This window comes from Haemorhous mexicanus, chromosome 5, assembly GCF_027477595.1.
Source record: "Haemorhous mexicanus isolate bHaeMex1 chromosome 5, bHaeMex1.pri, whole genome shotgun sequence".
Classification (NCBI taxonomy): Eukaryota; Metazoa; Chordata; class Aves; order Passeriformes; family Fringillidae; genus Haemorhous; species Haemorhous mexicanus.
In genome coordinates, this window is record NC_082345.1 from 53,497,696 (window position 1) to 53,513,749 (window position 16,054).

At 37.8% G+C, this 16,054-nt stretch overlaps 1 protein-coding gene across 6 annotated transcripts in view; it reads right to left on the reverse strand.

Moving 5' to 3' along the window:
• TSPAN12 (tetraspanin 12) overlaps positions 1-16,054 on the reverse strand; it is a 40,962-nt gene that overhangs the window by 2,082 nt on the left and 22,826 nt on the right. For 4 of the 6 annotated variants that reach the window (XM_059847169.1, XM_059847168.1, XM_059847167.1 and 1 more), the window contains 3 exons: positions 11,919-11,993; positions 7,566-7,673; positions 4,598-4,741 (listed from right to left, as the gene is read on the reverse strand). In XM_059847169.1, the coding sequence (XP_059703152.1) occupies positions 4,598-4,741; positions 7,566-7,673; positions 11,919-11,993 (327 nt within the window). Of the gene's footprint in view, positions 1-3,309; positions 3,425-4,597; positions 4,742-7,565; positions 7,674-11,918; positions 11,994-16,054 lie in introns of all 6 variants that reach the window. The other 2 variants (XM_059847172.1, XM_059847171.1) reach the window with 2 other exon arrangements.

The window sequence follows — 16,054 nt, forward strand, 5'->3', positions numbered from 1 at the left end:
TTAGCTCTTTCCAAACCTTCAATGCAGGCTGCACAGTTTGCTTACATGGCCAACTAACTACCACATAAGGCCTCAGAGAAGCTCCCAAGCCCATGTAAGGCTGCACAGATCCACAGAGAAGCAGCAGCTTTGGAAACTGCTGGCTAGCAGTGCAAGCACAAGTTACAATGCTCGTCGCTGAGTAAGGGTGATGTGAGTCTTAGAGACAATAAAACCAAGAAAAGAGGGGCCTCTGCTACTCTGCATGATGCTTATTCTCTGTACTAAGCTTTGCAGTGTTTCACAGCACAATTATCAAAGCAACATACATATCAAGGGGAAAGTCAGAGTAACAAACTGGACGGGCACTGGTCCCAGACACAGACACCAGGAATCCATCAAAATGGGCACTGTCTTGAGAATGTTATTTTTTGCATTTACATCCTCACTTCATATGTCTTATAGCTTTTCTAAGAAAATAAAGCAATCGATCAAAGTGATGGAATCTGAAGACAGGACATGATAAATAACACTTTTCAATCACACTTAAATTCCCCAAAGCCAATTTCAAATGCTACAGTCCTAGAAGCTTTTGATGTAAGGTCCAATTTTTGCCACACACACAGAATTCACATTGCAGTCAGAAGATTTTCATTTAGGATGTAAATAAAATTAATGTACTCCATGATAATTCTACCAGAATAAATTATAGGATCTCGATGTCTTTGCTTGTTTCATTGCTTCATTTTTTAAACAGCAGCAAAGACACACAAAAAGGAGTAAATATGCATTCTTTGAAATTAAAAAAAAAAAAAAAAAAAAAGCAACACTGCAGCAAAAGCAATGTAATTGGAATTGAGAGGGGGACAAAAACTGTCACACTGGCATCTTCTTTTCTTCAACCGGAAGGCAGTTGCAGCTATATCACTTCTCAAATTTGTTGTTAATTACAGAGAAACTGGCTGCATTTCAATACTTTTAACTGAAAGAGATGAAGGTGCATGCTGGTCACAATTTAAAAATGTTCTGCCACAGCAATATTCAAACTTAGTTCATTTGCTGCCTAGAGAAAACACCCACTAAAAAAGAGCAATACCATTAAAGCCTAATCTCCTGCAGTACACAGACACGTAACTGAGACAAATTACACCCAATCTAGGTAGACTCTTTTCCTCCATTCAATGATGCTCTTACAGCTCTGCTCTAATACATGTTCAAAATCAGTTTCAAAACTGAGAAAACACAGCCACCCCTGTTAACTTCACTTCATGCATTTTATTTCTGCTTATGTGACACTTCCATAGTTGGCAGTCTGCAATTAAACAGTACATAAATACACTTCCCTCAGCAAAAGCTTGTCACTAAATGGGGAGCTCTTGTTGACAAATCAAATATAGTATAAAACTTTGCAGCAATCATTCAGGAGAGTCAACTTCAGATTCCTACAAAGCTATAGATTAAAGGCCTGATTTATTTGCTTTATACTTTCAGTCCTGAGATAAAAAAAAGAATGTACTTCTTATTTAGCATATATTACTGATTTACTTCATAGAGTAAGAATCTGAACTGAAATAAAGCACTTCACTGAGCAGAAAAGATAAGCCATCAGCAAACTCAACAAATCTTTTGTATACCCAAATTTTGAGTATACTCATAAGTATATTAAAGCAAGTTGTAAAATTAAATATTAAAACAAACCAAAATTAATTTAAATTAAAGTGAATTTTGAGTATACTCAAAATTATGCCAGAAACCAAAGGAAAATACTGAACATGCAAGACTGATTTTTTTTAAGATATCGATAGCCACCAATCATTTCATCTACACTGCAGCTCCCAGTCACAAGATGGGCAGAGCTCCTCTTGTCCTCAGGCCACAACAAACCTCCAAGGCCACATCATCTTCACAGTTCCCCCACAACCATGCTCTAATGTCAGTCTGTTCATGAAACTGCACCAAATGTGAAACTCATCTGAATAAAAGCCATTCAAGAAATTGAAAAACAGCTTTCAATATCCAACAGGGAAAATATGATTCCTGCCAAAAGTATTTTCAAGCAGAACTGTAAGTCACCTTTCTTTCTGCAAAAATTAAATTGTGAAGGATTCCAACTTAGACTATAGAAAGTTTTGAGTTCCCAGCAAAAAAATCACAGCACAGCTACAAAAAAACACATTTATCAGTTCCAGACAAACCAAACTTCAGCTTTCTGAAGTACTACAAAGAATTTTTCTGAAGCACCAGAATGGAATTGCCAAATATTTACATAAACCAATTTTAGGCTAGCGAGGCTAATCTTATCAGGCTCCCTCTCAAACCACCAGACTATGCAAGTTTGGTTTGAATCACTTTCTAAAAAAGCTTTTTTCCTTCAGTTCTCCAAAGCAGAAGTTAGGCAGATTAGTCTTGCAAGTGTAAGCTGGTTTTGCATAATACTGATAAATTTATTAGCAAGCATACTGTAAGAGTCTGTGAGACACCCCACAGGCAAGTGCCATGCAAAGAAACATTTTGCAAACAAAATATTGTATATATCTCAAAAAGAAATGAAGCATTTTTGTGTCTGATACTACTGAACACAGTCTGTCCCCTTTTGGAATGGATTCTGCAGTGGAGAACCGAAAATAAATTTTTGCTAACTGCTGAATCCATGCAAAATGCTCTGCGGTACAATAAGGGAAGAACCATAAGCGTGCCCTTCAGATTTCTTTTGGAAAAAAAGAAGAAAAAGCCAAGCAGCCTTTCTTCTATCAAGTGGGTCTTAACACAGCCCTTATGTCCTACATAATAATCATCTTTGGCTAATTATTTTCTCCAAATAGAATCAAAAGAACATGACCATATGAAGTGCTCAAAGAACCATTTTCCTGGAATATGGCATGGGCATGAAAGGTGAGCAAAAGAGGTGACACAAGAAAACCTTGCACTTTGGACACTACATTCCAATGACTAATACTTCTCAGAAATTTTTGAGCTTGCTGTGCTCAAAGAGCAGTTTTTCATTGAGTGACACTGCTTACATACTCCTGCCTTTTCAGGCAGGGAGCAAACGAATGTTCTACAGCTTCCATATACTCCTTGGAGGCTCTCTACAACAGACTTGTCTGTACGGTATTAACAGTAGCAACAGTATTACAAAAAGCAACCATTATTGCAGAGTAAGTCACAATTTTTAGCTTTTCAAAAGGCGTAACGGACTGGTAGGAGAAGCCTGAATGCCTTTCTCATTCAGGGACTGACACTTCTAAAGCATAACCAGGGCTGTCACTGCTGTGTCTTTCCAAAAGGCAAGAGAAGGTCTAAAAGTAACTGGTGGGGAAAAAAACCAACCTCTGCCTCTGTCTTTACGGTTCCTAGCACAGACTGGTCTTCTGAGGCACCTGCCTTTTGGCAGCTCTATCTTCTCTCTTCCTAGTGGAAGCACACAGCCTCCTAAAATAGACGTCTGAAAGTCCAGATTAGATTAAATAATTTCAGTTCATAGAGTCAGTACCACACAAATCAATTTCCCCAAAACTTGACTGTTTCCTGGCAACAGCTAATATTCATTTTGGCTTGTCTATATAGTGAATCTCCTCTGCTTCAGAGGTGTTTAAAGGAGCCATACAACAGATTCTTGTAAGAACAGGTCTTAAACAGCCTCTGAGACTGGGAGAAAATAAAACGGTTCTTTGGGTACTCTTCCATAATGCAGAGCTGCACCATCCACTGGAGAAATGTTCATGCTGCAGCATCTGAAAGCATGATTCCAAGGCCCATCCTCCTTCTTATGCACCCTGTATTACTCTAAAAGCAATCCACTGAAGAATGCACCTCTTCTCAGATCCTCCCAGCTATGTGACTGAGCCACACTTTGTCTGCAGTTGGACTACTTGGACTGCTGGTCATTCTACTGTTACTGAATGCACAATTGCCTAATGTACAATTACAGGTCTTCAGAGATCTGCTAGCATAAAAAAAAGTTGGCTAACAAAGCAGTTTTCAGAGAAAGGTGATTTTAGACAATATTTGTAAGAACAAAGTTTAGTAAAGAGCATATTTTCTTGTTTTTATAATTTTCACCCAAAAAATGGTAATATCTTGCTAAAATGATGACCTCCCTTACCCACTTCAAGTTCAAACAGGTCCTTGCCTTGTTTAAAGGCTTTCTTTGTAATTCTTTTAAAATTATCATACTGTAATGTAGAAAGAGCACTTTCACAACAAGTTTCTACACATGCTCAGAGTACAATAACCGAATAATTTGCCTCCTGACATGCTTCCTTTAACAAGAGAGCTCTCATCTTTCAAAGGAATTATCAAAAGCATCCTTCACTGTACAATCCACTAAAGTAGTCTTCCACTTACTCTGTGGTAGTTTGATGGGATGGAGCCTGGACATTATGTCACACCTAATTTATAACTTTTGGATTCGAACAAATTTGAACTAACCAATACAAAACAAACACTTCAAATTTTAGGTACATCTAATGTTTTAATGGCATTGCCAATGGCATTTCCATAAACACAACTACTCTAAAAAAATTACTCTATTGCACTGCAAATGATGAATTTGGAAAATTACTGGGTCAGGAAGAATGTACAAAACCTTCCAATATATTCATATTGTTCTCCTTACCTCCTGATAAAGGTCACTGAGATCCTCATGATGTGCCTGCTTAGAGCATCCTGGGAACTCTCTGACACAACAGGAGTCAGGTGGCCAGTCCAATTCTGTCATTTCCAGCCAGTCTGTGAAGTACACCACGCCACAACATTTAAACTGCAAAGGAAGGATTAGCCAAGATCAGTAATAATGATGCTACTTCTTCAACAGGTTAAGTAGGTCATCAAAAAGCCTAACGAAGTTCCTAATACCAACTTTCAAAATATTTACAGGGAACTAAAAACACCTATGAGTGCTTCCATATATCTTGTTTTGCTGTACTTTGACATAAAAGCAACATGAAAAATGTAATACAGTGACCAATGAATACTTGAGAAGCAGCCAACAATACTGCTCTGTTCTTTAAATCCCAATTGCTTCCTTGAAGGATGCTTCACAAAAATTGTCCTATCCCTGGATTCTCCTATCCTTACTACAAGGAACTAACACAATTTCATGTCAAAATGCAGACTAATGAACAAGTATACCTGTGGCTGAAAAGAGTAGCAGAAAAAGGTCATACTAGTGAGGACTATTCTTGCAAGGGTACAACTACAGACACATTTGCTGAAAACAGAAAAAGCACAGATTTATCTGAATATAAGAAAAAAATTTAAAAAGCAAAAATATATAGAAAATCGCAAATGCTGAAAGGAAAATGAAAATGGAAGGAAGGGGTATCACATTAAAATAAATACTGCATCAGAATCAACCATAAAAATAAGAAGTCTGGCTGCAAAGCAGATGAGCTATAATTGGCTACAAAATCCACCAGGACCAACAACCTGTCTTCTCTGCAAAGCACACCCTGAGATTTAAAGCCAAATGACCAGTCTCCCACATTAGCAGCTGCTTTCACACAGAAAAGGGTGAAGCAGCTAAATTAGATTTGGGTTGGCACTGGAGGTGGACTTGACATGACTGAAAAGACGCTTTGCTGCAGAAATAAGATGCTACCTTTCTCTGCCTGAACATCTTCCAGGACCAGCCTGAGTGTAAGTAATTCCCTGAGTCCTTTGATCCACAGGCTTGGGAACACAGCTGCCCCTCTCTACCCACTTCAGAGCCAGGGTCCTGTATTCCACACCACTCGTTGTTCACAATCAAGCAGATCAGTGCCCAGACATGCTGGCACACACTCTGCCTTTAATTCAGCAGTCCTCTTAAAAATCTCACTTCTCCCTTCTATATCACAGCTCTCCAGTCTCAGTTTTTATTGGTTTGTTACTGAAACTCCTCCCAGCACTGGGCTTTAAGGAAAGCTCAAGCTTTGTCTCCTCATTGCAGTTGCAAAGACCATCTAATTAAACACCCTTTTCTCGTACCTTTTCTTCCCCCACAAAGTTCTTCTCTGCTGACCCTTTCCATATTCCCTACCATAGTCACAACTTTGATATTGGATCAGCAAGAGAACTGGGGGAAAACACATTTCCCATCTCCCTCAGATGTTAAAAGATACAGAAGAAAGAACAACAAGCTGATCGGGGCTGAATCTCTGAACAAAAATTGCAACACAGATTTGAACAGAACAGATTTGAAATTGCAACACAGATTTGAACAGAACTGCAATTACAATTCTGCTGACTGAAGAAGGGCCACAAGTGCTTACTCAGACGTAAAGCACATACCAGGCTCATACATTTAGCATCTAAACTATGGATAAATGGAATATAAATGAGAGCCCACCAGTTAAGTAGAAACTGTAAAAGAGCTTTCTCAGTTCCCCAAATCATTCATCTGGTCACAGGTGCCATAAGGAAAACCTAACTTGTAAAAACTTCTAACTTCTAAAGGAAATTCTTTTCCCCTAGAAAAATCAGGGCTTAGTTGAAGTTTTATTATTAATACTCATATTATAACCACTCATTGTTATGAAACTACAACAACTAGGAGAGGAGGCAGTATTTAATGAACCTATACATTCAAACTAAGATACAGTACCAGCTCTATTCAAGGCAAATTGATTGTGACCATTTGTTTGTATTATCTCAGGTACAGAACAGACATAAACACTCTGCATATGAAGAATTACTCCGTTTTACAGAGCACTCACATGGCCAGAGCAGGGAACTGGGCGGGGGAGGAGGGGAGGTGCTGGTGTGTAACCTCTTTCTTCCAGATTTTCGTATAAATACAGACTAACCAAGTGCTGCCAGGAAATGTTTAAATAAACAGGAAATCTGTGCAACAATGATAGATTTCAACATTTCAACAAGGGCAGCACAATGACAGGCATTTAAAGAGTTCTCTTCCTGCACGTGAGTTATATTTGGAGTTAATGGGTTTTACCTTGGGTGATTTCATGTTTCTGGAACATAATACTTCATTCTATAAAAACAGTTCTGAATTTTAGTAGGCTAGAGGGCAAAGCTGCGAATACACAAGGAAGCTTTTTGGTTTGTTTCCCACCCGCCAGTCAAAGGAAATAAAAACCCTCATCACTTTCACAAACCTCGGCCAAAGAGACAGTGTTGGCATCTTTTTGGAAACTTCCTTTCCCATTCCTTTCCAGCTAAACATATCTTAACCATGACAGCTCCATGAAAGGAAACTAACAGAGCCTATGGGAAGGGGAGCACAGTTTAATATTAAAACAACATATAGATACAGTCATTTTACTTTACCTGCAGATTTTTAATTTTACGTATATTATATATCCTTTAATGCTATTGTAATCCTAAAAGGTATTGGTGTCCTAACCTTACTGAAAATAGATATGAGAATATTAGCAATTTAAATTAATTTATTAACATTCTGGTTTCGGTGTTTAAGTACCTTTAGGGCCCACAAAAACCAAAGAATTGGATATCAAGTCATGTTAAAAGACACTACACAGTGTTTCATACCAAATGAACTTGCATTTATTTTGCCTACTCACTTAAAGCCAAACCTTTCCACTGAGCAGGTACTCCTTTAGTTCATGAATTAACGATCATCTTACCTCCCTCTGGAAGAAATTCCAAGCATGGGTCAGCCACTGGTACCTAGGTAGGCCATAATTGGTCATTCTGGCTTTCAGTGTGATCATATCAGACCACTGCACTGGAACCTGGAGCAAGGAGAGAGAAGTTGTGACACAGTGGATCAGCAGGCTTGTGGCTCCAAACCCACAGGTCTCATCTGTACTGAGATCTTTCCAGTGCAATGACTAAAATAGCTGTGTACACAAACAAAACAGGAAAACAAGTGTTGCAATTTTTATGATACTAATACTTTACAAGCTTTTCTTAAAATATCAAGGAAAAGTTATTTGTGTCCTTTGCTTACAAATTAATATACATTGAAGAGCAGTTACATTTTGGAGACATTCAGGGACAATTTAGTAAAATTTATTAATATAATTACCAGATTTTTTACTTGGCATAAAACTTGGATGGAACTGAGTCCCATTCAAGTCATCAGGGGTGGTATTTGTCTGCCCTAGTTTAGTTATCCCCCTGGTGTTGTCTTAGAAAATAGAAATAAACAGTCAGCCAAATAGGGAAATTCATCTCAAAATAAATAATTTAAACAGAGCAGATGAATCATTCCCTTGAAGTCTCAAATTCACTTCACTGTCTAAGGTGAAAAACTTTGATTTAAATGTCTAACTTCTACATATGTAAAATTGATTGAGATAAATTCTATCCCTGGAGTTTTCTCAGCCATCTTCTGGCTTTGTCTGGAGTCCTGTACATGGGTATCCTGAATGTGCTCCACTTCAGTAACTTGTTCAAGAACAGTAACAAGGAAATGCAGACAAGGCGCTATGACCTTTTTTCCCCAAACACGCTCACAGCCTTGGGAATATCTTCTCTTCTGAAAGGATTCCTGAAGTATTTTTCTTTCAACTGTGACAATTCAGAAGTGAGGTGCCAGAGCACTCCATTGTCTGAATATGACACCTCAGTTAGCAATTTGTTGCAAAAAAACAGAGGCAAGTGCTATGGCACCTGGCACACAGAGAAGTTATGAGTCAAAATAAAAACCTCACTTCAATTCAGCAGCACAAATTACAGTGTGCCAAAACAAAACAAGGATCTGAAGACTGCAGTCACCATTCTATGTCACCACATACCATCCATGCTGCGTTTTGCCTTGTCTTTATCAGCCTGAACAGTCATGGTGAAAGACTACACAACTGCAATATCAGCTGTCACTTGGATGGGAGGGGAGCCCAGCTCTTCTAGCAGCCATGACTTTGCTCTCCTATTCAATTTGAAGCTAACAGTAAGAACATTCTGTAAATAGCAACAAATGTTAAGAAAAGAAAATTTGCACAATACTTGTCAAGGAACCTGGTCTTAACTGTGCTAGATGCTCTGCCAAAAATATAGAGACAATCACTGCCTGCCTGAACCCATAATACAAATAGGAACATTTGACAACATTTCATTACCACTGCTAAGTTATACTACGTTTTTGATGCCCTAGTAAAGCTTCATATTGTCAATGTAATAATAAGGTCCCAAAAAGATAACATGCCTTTCACTTAGCAGATTTTTTGCATTGAATGGTTCATATGAAAAATATGTTAGCAGTAGACTACTAAAAATACATAAAAGTACTATCACAGAATATTTCTATCACAAACATTTACACAGGTCACTATAATAAATTCATTTAGTTTTGTACTCAGTGCATTTCTCCTTCGTCTGCATTGTAAGCTAGCACTCCACTTTCTTTGGATAATATTTGACAGTGCTGCAATTAAGCAAACATTTGCTAGAATATTTTTTTATTAACTTATTTGAGTTAAACACATTCCAAGGTTATGTCCACAACAAATACATCCAACTTCTTTAGGAAATCAATGGAAAGCAGGAATAAAATATTCAAGAAGCGAGAGAAGGAAATTAACACCTAAGCGAAACAATGTAAACCCCACTGTAGGGAAGGAATTTGAATGCTGGAGCTAAGGAGGGATTCCAGAATCTGTGTGTTTGCTGCAAGAATGCCAACAGGTAAAACTGCACAGGTAATAGGTACATTGATGTACCTATTGAATATCTTGCTGTCACCTCATATACACACCAGTGCACAATAATACATGACTGAGATGCTTTCATTTGACTGCACCCAATACTCATGTGTAGACAAACAAAAATAAGAGATGCTGCTTTGATTTCAACCGAAGTTCTATAAAGCTCAGTCTGCTACTGAGATCTAATTACTCATTATTATTTTTTTAATGACTATCAAAGCTTGATCAGTGCGTAAATAAGCCAAGGACCACACTGGCTTTTCAGTCTTGTGGGTGGAATAAATTAGTCATGAGGCACACTACATGCTGAGAGCTATCATGAGCTGGAAGGAAAGCTGTTTATACAAGGACTCTTAGAGCAACTTGTCCACATACCAAGGAAAGCCCATACTGGAACAGCAGAGGCAGTTATGCCTCAGTGACACTTCTGACAACATTACCCACACTACACTACACACCCACCTACACTAATGCCAACTGATCTCCGAAACCCACCAGGGGCTCATGTGATTTAATGCTACACTGAAACCAACATGGTATCAAGACAACCCTATGGTTATAAGAGGGAACTGTCTTATCTTTATGGAGTAGGAAGAAGCACATTCTATGGAATGACCTGTACAGGTATGGAAGAACCACTGAAAAATTACTGTTCTCTTCAAGACATTCCTTAGGATTTTCAGCAGCAAGAAGACCCACCTCATCACATAAAGAGCAGTAGTGTTAGGACAAAGGGAATAATAGTAAGAAATCAGATGGAAAGAGAAAACAACAAAAAAGCAACCAGAAAGACCCAACCTAAACCTGTATTCCAGAAGATGAAGAATAAAAAAAAAAAAAAAATACACATATATAGGCAGAGAAGAAAGAGACAAAAAAAAGCAAAAAAAAAAGAGCAATTGTTTGCTGTGACCCACTGCAGCAGCTGCAGACACATAATCCAGTGCTGCTTCCTTCAGCAAAGGGTTGAAGGGACCACCATGTTTCCTTCTGAAGAGAAACAGCGTGACCAGTGACATAACATATGGTAGGGCTATGCCAGTCTTTTTCAAACTGTCCCAGGTTTGGGTTTCAGTAGAATAGTAGATACCCAAAAGCTTGGGTGTGAGACTAAAACACACCATAACTTCACAGTTTCTAACTAAATAGTGAAGGCTGAAAAAGCAGGTTCCAGTGCTGTGAAGGCTATGTTATTTCAGGCAGTTGCCACTGACAAGATTTTTGTGGAGTCATGTATTTTAGTTGTAACAATCATCCTTTGCAAAACCCCTGCAGAGGGCAGCTGTGCCCATAACATGAAGAATGCCTCTTGTCTGTATTCCCAATTTTAAAATGAATTAACACAAGCTGACATTTAAAGCAAAGGAACAGCCTATAATCTCTACTATATTAGAACAGCCTCCTGGAATCTCTACTGCAAGGGAATTCTGATGCAAAGTCCTGCTATGTAACTTCAAACCTGCCAGAAATTCCTCTGGTTCAAGTACTGTGTAAATATCAAGAAAGCCACCTCAACATCTTACTGCAATAAAATTGGCATTCGCTGTTGGAAAGACCATTATATTGGGCATATCTTGGCAGCTGAGAGAAAAATATTTGTCCCTCTGTTCATAAAAATGTACCAGACTGAATACAAGATGTAAGGATATAGCAGCCAGCAGTTACATTTCAGTTTAATTTGCTCAACACTTACCTGTATTTTCTTACATGATGGTTACAAGTCCTCAGTTCAAAAAATTAAAGGGTGGTGTAGTTATAAAAACTAGACAGAGATAAAACCTTTTCACAAGTTTACAGAAGTGTTTTATAGTCAAGACATGTTTTGCTTAAAACTGGCATTTATAGCTTGTGGAGGCAGTGTGCAGATTTTAGCAGACAGCAAGTCCTCTATGGAAAGAACATGCTGTCTGTTTACAATGTAGTACTCCATAAAACACAAAGAACTTTTGGTACAAAACCCCTTCGAATTCCTCTCATCTCCTCTCTCAAAATCCATATTTAAGCCTGAAGTTCTAATGTATCCTCAAAAATATCAAAGACTTCAATGAGAACCTGCCTGAGTAACAATTGAAAAAAAAATTACATTCTTAAATGGGGGGATGAAGGATTTGGCTCTCAAATATAGAGGGGGTAAGGAGAAACCCAGACAGGACCTTCCAGACAGACAAGCTCCCCCAGGAGAATTCTCTGTTTAAAATGAAGGCAATCAGTTGAAATTAAACTGTCAGAATAATGATCAGAGATAAACACTACAGCAATTAGAAAAAAGCTAGCTAATGGAAAACTTAGTTTTATTCTGCTGAAAAAATGCAGCCTCCTTTTCTGACTCACCGTTATTTCCTGCTCGTAGGTCCAAACACCACAGGCCAGTTCAACGCAGAATATTACAAGCAAGCTTCCAAAATACTGCAGAAAACAGAATGGTCTTAGCTATTTTTTATTGTCTTTGAAATAAAAATATTTTTCAAAGTTTAATATTGTTACGTCTGTTTTCAAAGTTAAAGAACATCTGAAAATATTATTGAAATTTCACATGATTTGAGACAGGGAAACAAAAATACATTTTTGTAACCAAAATATGGAAGACTCAGGCAGCAAACTTTATAAAAGCTAAAATCATAGGACGTTTCTTTCTTGAAAACTATTGTCTTATCAAAGTGATTAGATATATAAGGTCTGGTCTAATTGTACAAATATTTAGAGATTAATTGAAATATCTTTACTATTAGAAGGTATAACCCTTGAACTATATAAAAACAGGAAATACAAGTGTAAATGAAGAAGTAAAAACCTTGGTAAGGATGCTTAAGAAAAACTGGTTGCTGCAATTAAAAAGAGCAGAAGTATCTTCTTTATAGCATCAACAAACCCTTTCTGAACTGCAGGATAAAGCTACATGGAATTTAAGGCTATTTTAACTGGTGTTTCCTACTGAAAATAACCCTTTTATCTTTTATTTAAAGCAAACTTTCTTGACTCCAAACTTTCTTCCATGTCAGTGGACTGAGCTTCCCTTTGGTCTCAGTACACAAGACTTTAAAGCTACAATCTTCATGGATTTTAATTTAACTTGAAAATCAAAGAAACACTATCACAATATAAAATAGAACAGAGCAAATATATAATTCCATCAGTAGCATACGTGCCAAATGGCTTCTAATTTAATTGTTTCATTCTGGAATCTATTTGGGACACAAAATATGTACTTATGGTAAGTGATTTTCTTTTTTTAATTAATGGGCAAATAAGATGTATTTACTCTGTTTAAAACCATAACAAATCCATAAATGTTAGGCTTTAACAGTCATCTACATAGCACCTTTTTCATTCATCTGAATAAAAGGTCTGGAACTGAGTAATTCACAGATACCTTGGCAGCTACTGGTCTTGTCTTAATCTCTACTTGCTCACCAAATCCAACTCCTTGAATTAGGCATGTAGACAAACACAGAGATGTGTAAGAAGTGTGTGTAAAAATACTAGTGTTAATTTTCAAGAGAAACCTGTACCCAATAAAGATGGTACTGAAAGGAGGATTCCTTTTTTACTAGTCTCCATCATGTCACATTGCATCTTTACAGTTGTTACAGCTGAACAACACACTGCATTTCCTTACAAATCAACACTGTAAGCACACACAGAACTCCAGTACACGTCTTCAATAACCAAAATGGTCATCCTCCAAAGGTCCAAAAGATGAAAAACATGAGTCACACCTTCCAAGATAACAGTGCTTTCTCTAAAGAATAAATTCATTAGCTTCTATGCAATGTATTGACTATCACTACAGCACCTAGTAGCTATGCAAAAGGCTCTTTAAAATAAAGAAAACATAAAAATCTTCTTTTTTAAGTATTCACTTTGAAAGCAGGAAAGAATGCCACATGGTTTAGTGCCATATGCTCTTTTAATAAATAATTATAATAAAAAAAGTTTAAGGGCATTATGACTAATACTGACATTTTTGAGAGGGAGAAAAACTAAATGTTTCACTGCAAAGTGCATTTCACTCCTCTGCTGTCAGAAGAAATTTCAGTAGGTTTATACTCTTAACTGAATAACAAGCTTGGTATTGTCTGCCATCTCTGAATCTTATACAAAAATCACGGATTGTGGTGAAAGCGATACATCTGGGAGTGCACATATGGTATTCTGTGCAAAACTCTTTAATTTGCAGTTTTTTGTAACATTTAATTCATTCATCAAGTTTAGCATTTGAAACTTCCTCATCTTTCTCAGTGTGTAAGTTAAGAGTGTTTGTGGTAGTAACAGAAGACAGAAGAACCAAACCCAAGATTTTCTCCTATTTCTCCTGAATACAGCCCAAGATAGAAAACTATTTAGCCAGATTCACTCATAAACCACTTCTGGCTCTGCCAGGGACTGAGCACTCCTGACTAGCTACATCTATACACATCAGGGCACTGCAGAATCAAGCTTTCTACCCTGAGAAAGCCCATCTCTGTCACATAACACAGAAGAGAAAACAATGAGTTTACACACATGAAAGGCCATGCTCTGAATTGAGTGACTGCAGGCACACTGAAGTCGCACATAGGAGGTTTTTTCTCTCCACTACTGAAGGGAGTATTATATCTCTCTATAATGGTTTGGAAAACAAATACTTCTTATATAAGATTTTTCTGGAGAAAAAAAAAATCCTCTAACCATTATTTAAATGTATTACCCCTAATTTCCATCTTCCAAATCTAGAAATTATTACTGGCTTCAGTGCTTATTCCCTGTCCCCAGTTAAATTCCCGCAAGAGTCTGAATGCTAAATGCATCTTTCTGCATTTCCAGGCTTCTGGTTCTTGCCAGAAACAGGGACTTGGTTTTGAAGCTGGCTTAATATTTCTTCCTGTGGGCCATCTTTACATGTCGTAAAGATGAGTAACTCACTGAAGAGCACGGCTGTGTACCACACTCTAAACTGTGTCAGGAAGTCCCTGATAGTGCCTTCCACAGAACATCTCCCTCAGAGTATTCTTGGCCATTGCTGAGATATTTTCTAATTTCTGTGATTGTTTTAAGAACTGGAAAGGCAAGTCCTACTGACTTTTAGCATTTCCCTTTTGTAGGCAATTGCTAATCTCTATCATTCTCTCCTTAGTCTGACATGTGAAGTAATCAGAGAACTGGAGTGGTGCCTTGAGCCTGTTACAAACCCATCAGTTTCCCTGAAGGACTTCTTTCTCCAGCAAAACTGTGAAAAACCTAAAATGTTGCTTCCTTGAGAGAAGCTGAGTGACTGAAATGCTGGCAAAAAACACTCTTCAGGGAGTAATAAATCAAAGTAAAAATACTTGCCAACTTAAAAAATAAATAAAGCATTAGCCATTTACTGCTGCATATGTCATGCTTGTAGCCAAGATACTCAACTTCAGCATCCCTTCACTGTAAAATGAATCTTGTCAGTTAGCAGGAGCTGGTCTCCTGCAACCTCCTTGTTAAGCCTGCTCTACTACAGGTCACAGGCTGGAAGGGAAGGAGGGAGAAGAAAGGGAGGCAGCAGCTCTGAAAAGCAGTAGCTTTTCAACAGGAGCATTTCATCTAACACCTGGAACATTGCACAAGCACTTGCATTTGTAGCACATGACAGACTGCAGAGGCTTAACCAACTCTGTTTTTCCAGCACATCAGTCTTAAAAGAGGAGAAGGACCCTGGGGGCTCAGGAGAATCATGTTCTCCTTCCTTTCTTGTGCAAGAGACTAATCATTCAAGAAGAGGGAATAGAAACAAAGTCATTACTGTGAAAACTAGTTTCAGAGATGCAAAGAGGCATGAAGGGCCAAGGAAAGATTGTAAAGATATTTCATATGTAATCACCAGACCCTGTTCTGCTGAAATAGTCTTCATGTGGTACAGCCACAAAAATATCCACAGCCAGTATTCAAATGCTGAAACCTCCACGCAGAAACCACACACAACAACAACATGGAATCCCATCACTGAGATACTAATACTAGTGCAGAGAGCTACCAGCTTACACTCACCTACTGTAACTTGTAACAGCCTCCAGAGAGCTCCTGCTCCTGGGCAAGTCAAACAATCCCATGTTCACATCTACAGGGAATTCATATATAAGACAGAACGGACAGAGGGATGGTGAATACAAATCCCATTATGATGACTTTCAGCCACAGACAGGAGGTAACCATCAAGTAAATAAAGACAAAAACCAAAACAAAACCTAACCAACATTTACCAAATCAAAAAACAGGTACTAGTATCAAATAGGTTTTGTCCTAATTCTAATAGTTATGGGCATAAAGGCTACCAGAACCTGATAAAGCACTAAAAAACATACATCGTATTTTCAGCTATGCATTAAAAATCAAAGTAATTAAAACCTATTTTTATAAAGGTCTGTATAGGCTATGTAAATATAATAAAACATTTTAGTCTGAATAAAATTTCTGCACACCACAGTGGCAGCCCACAAGAAGGAACAAGCTCCATATAT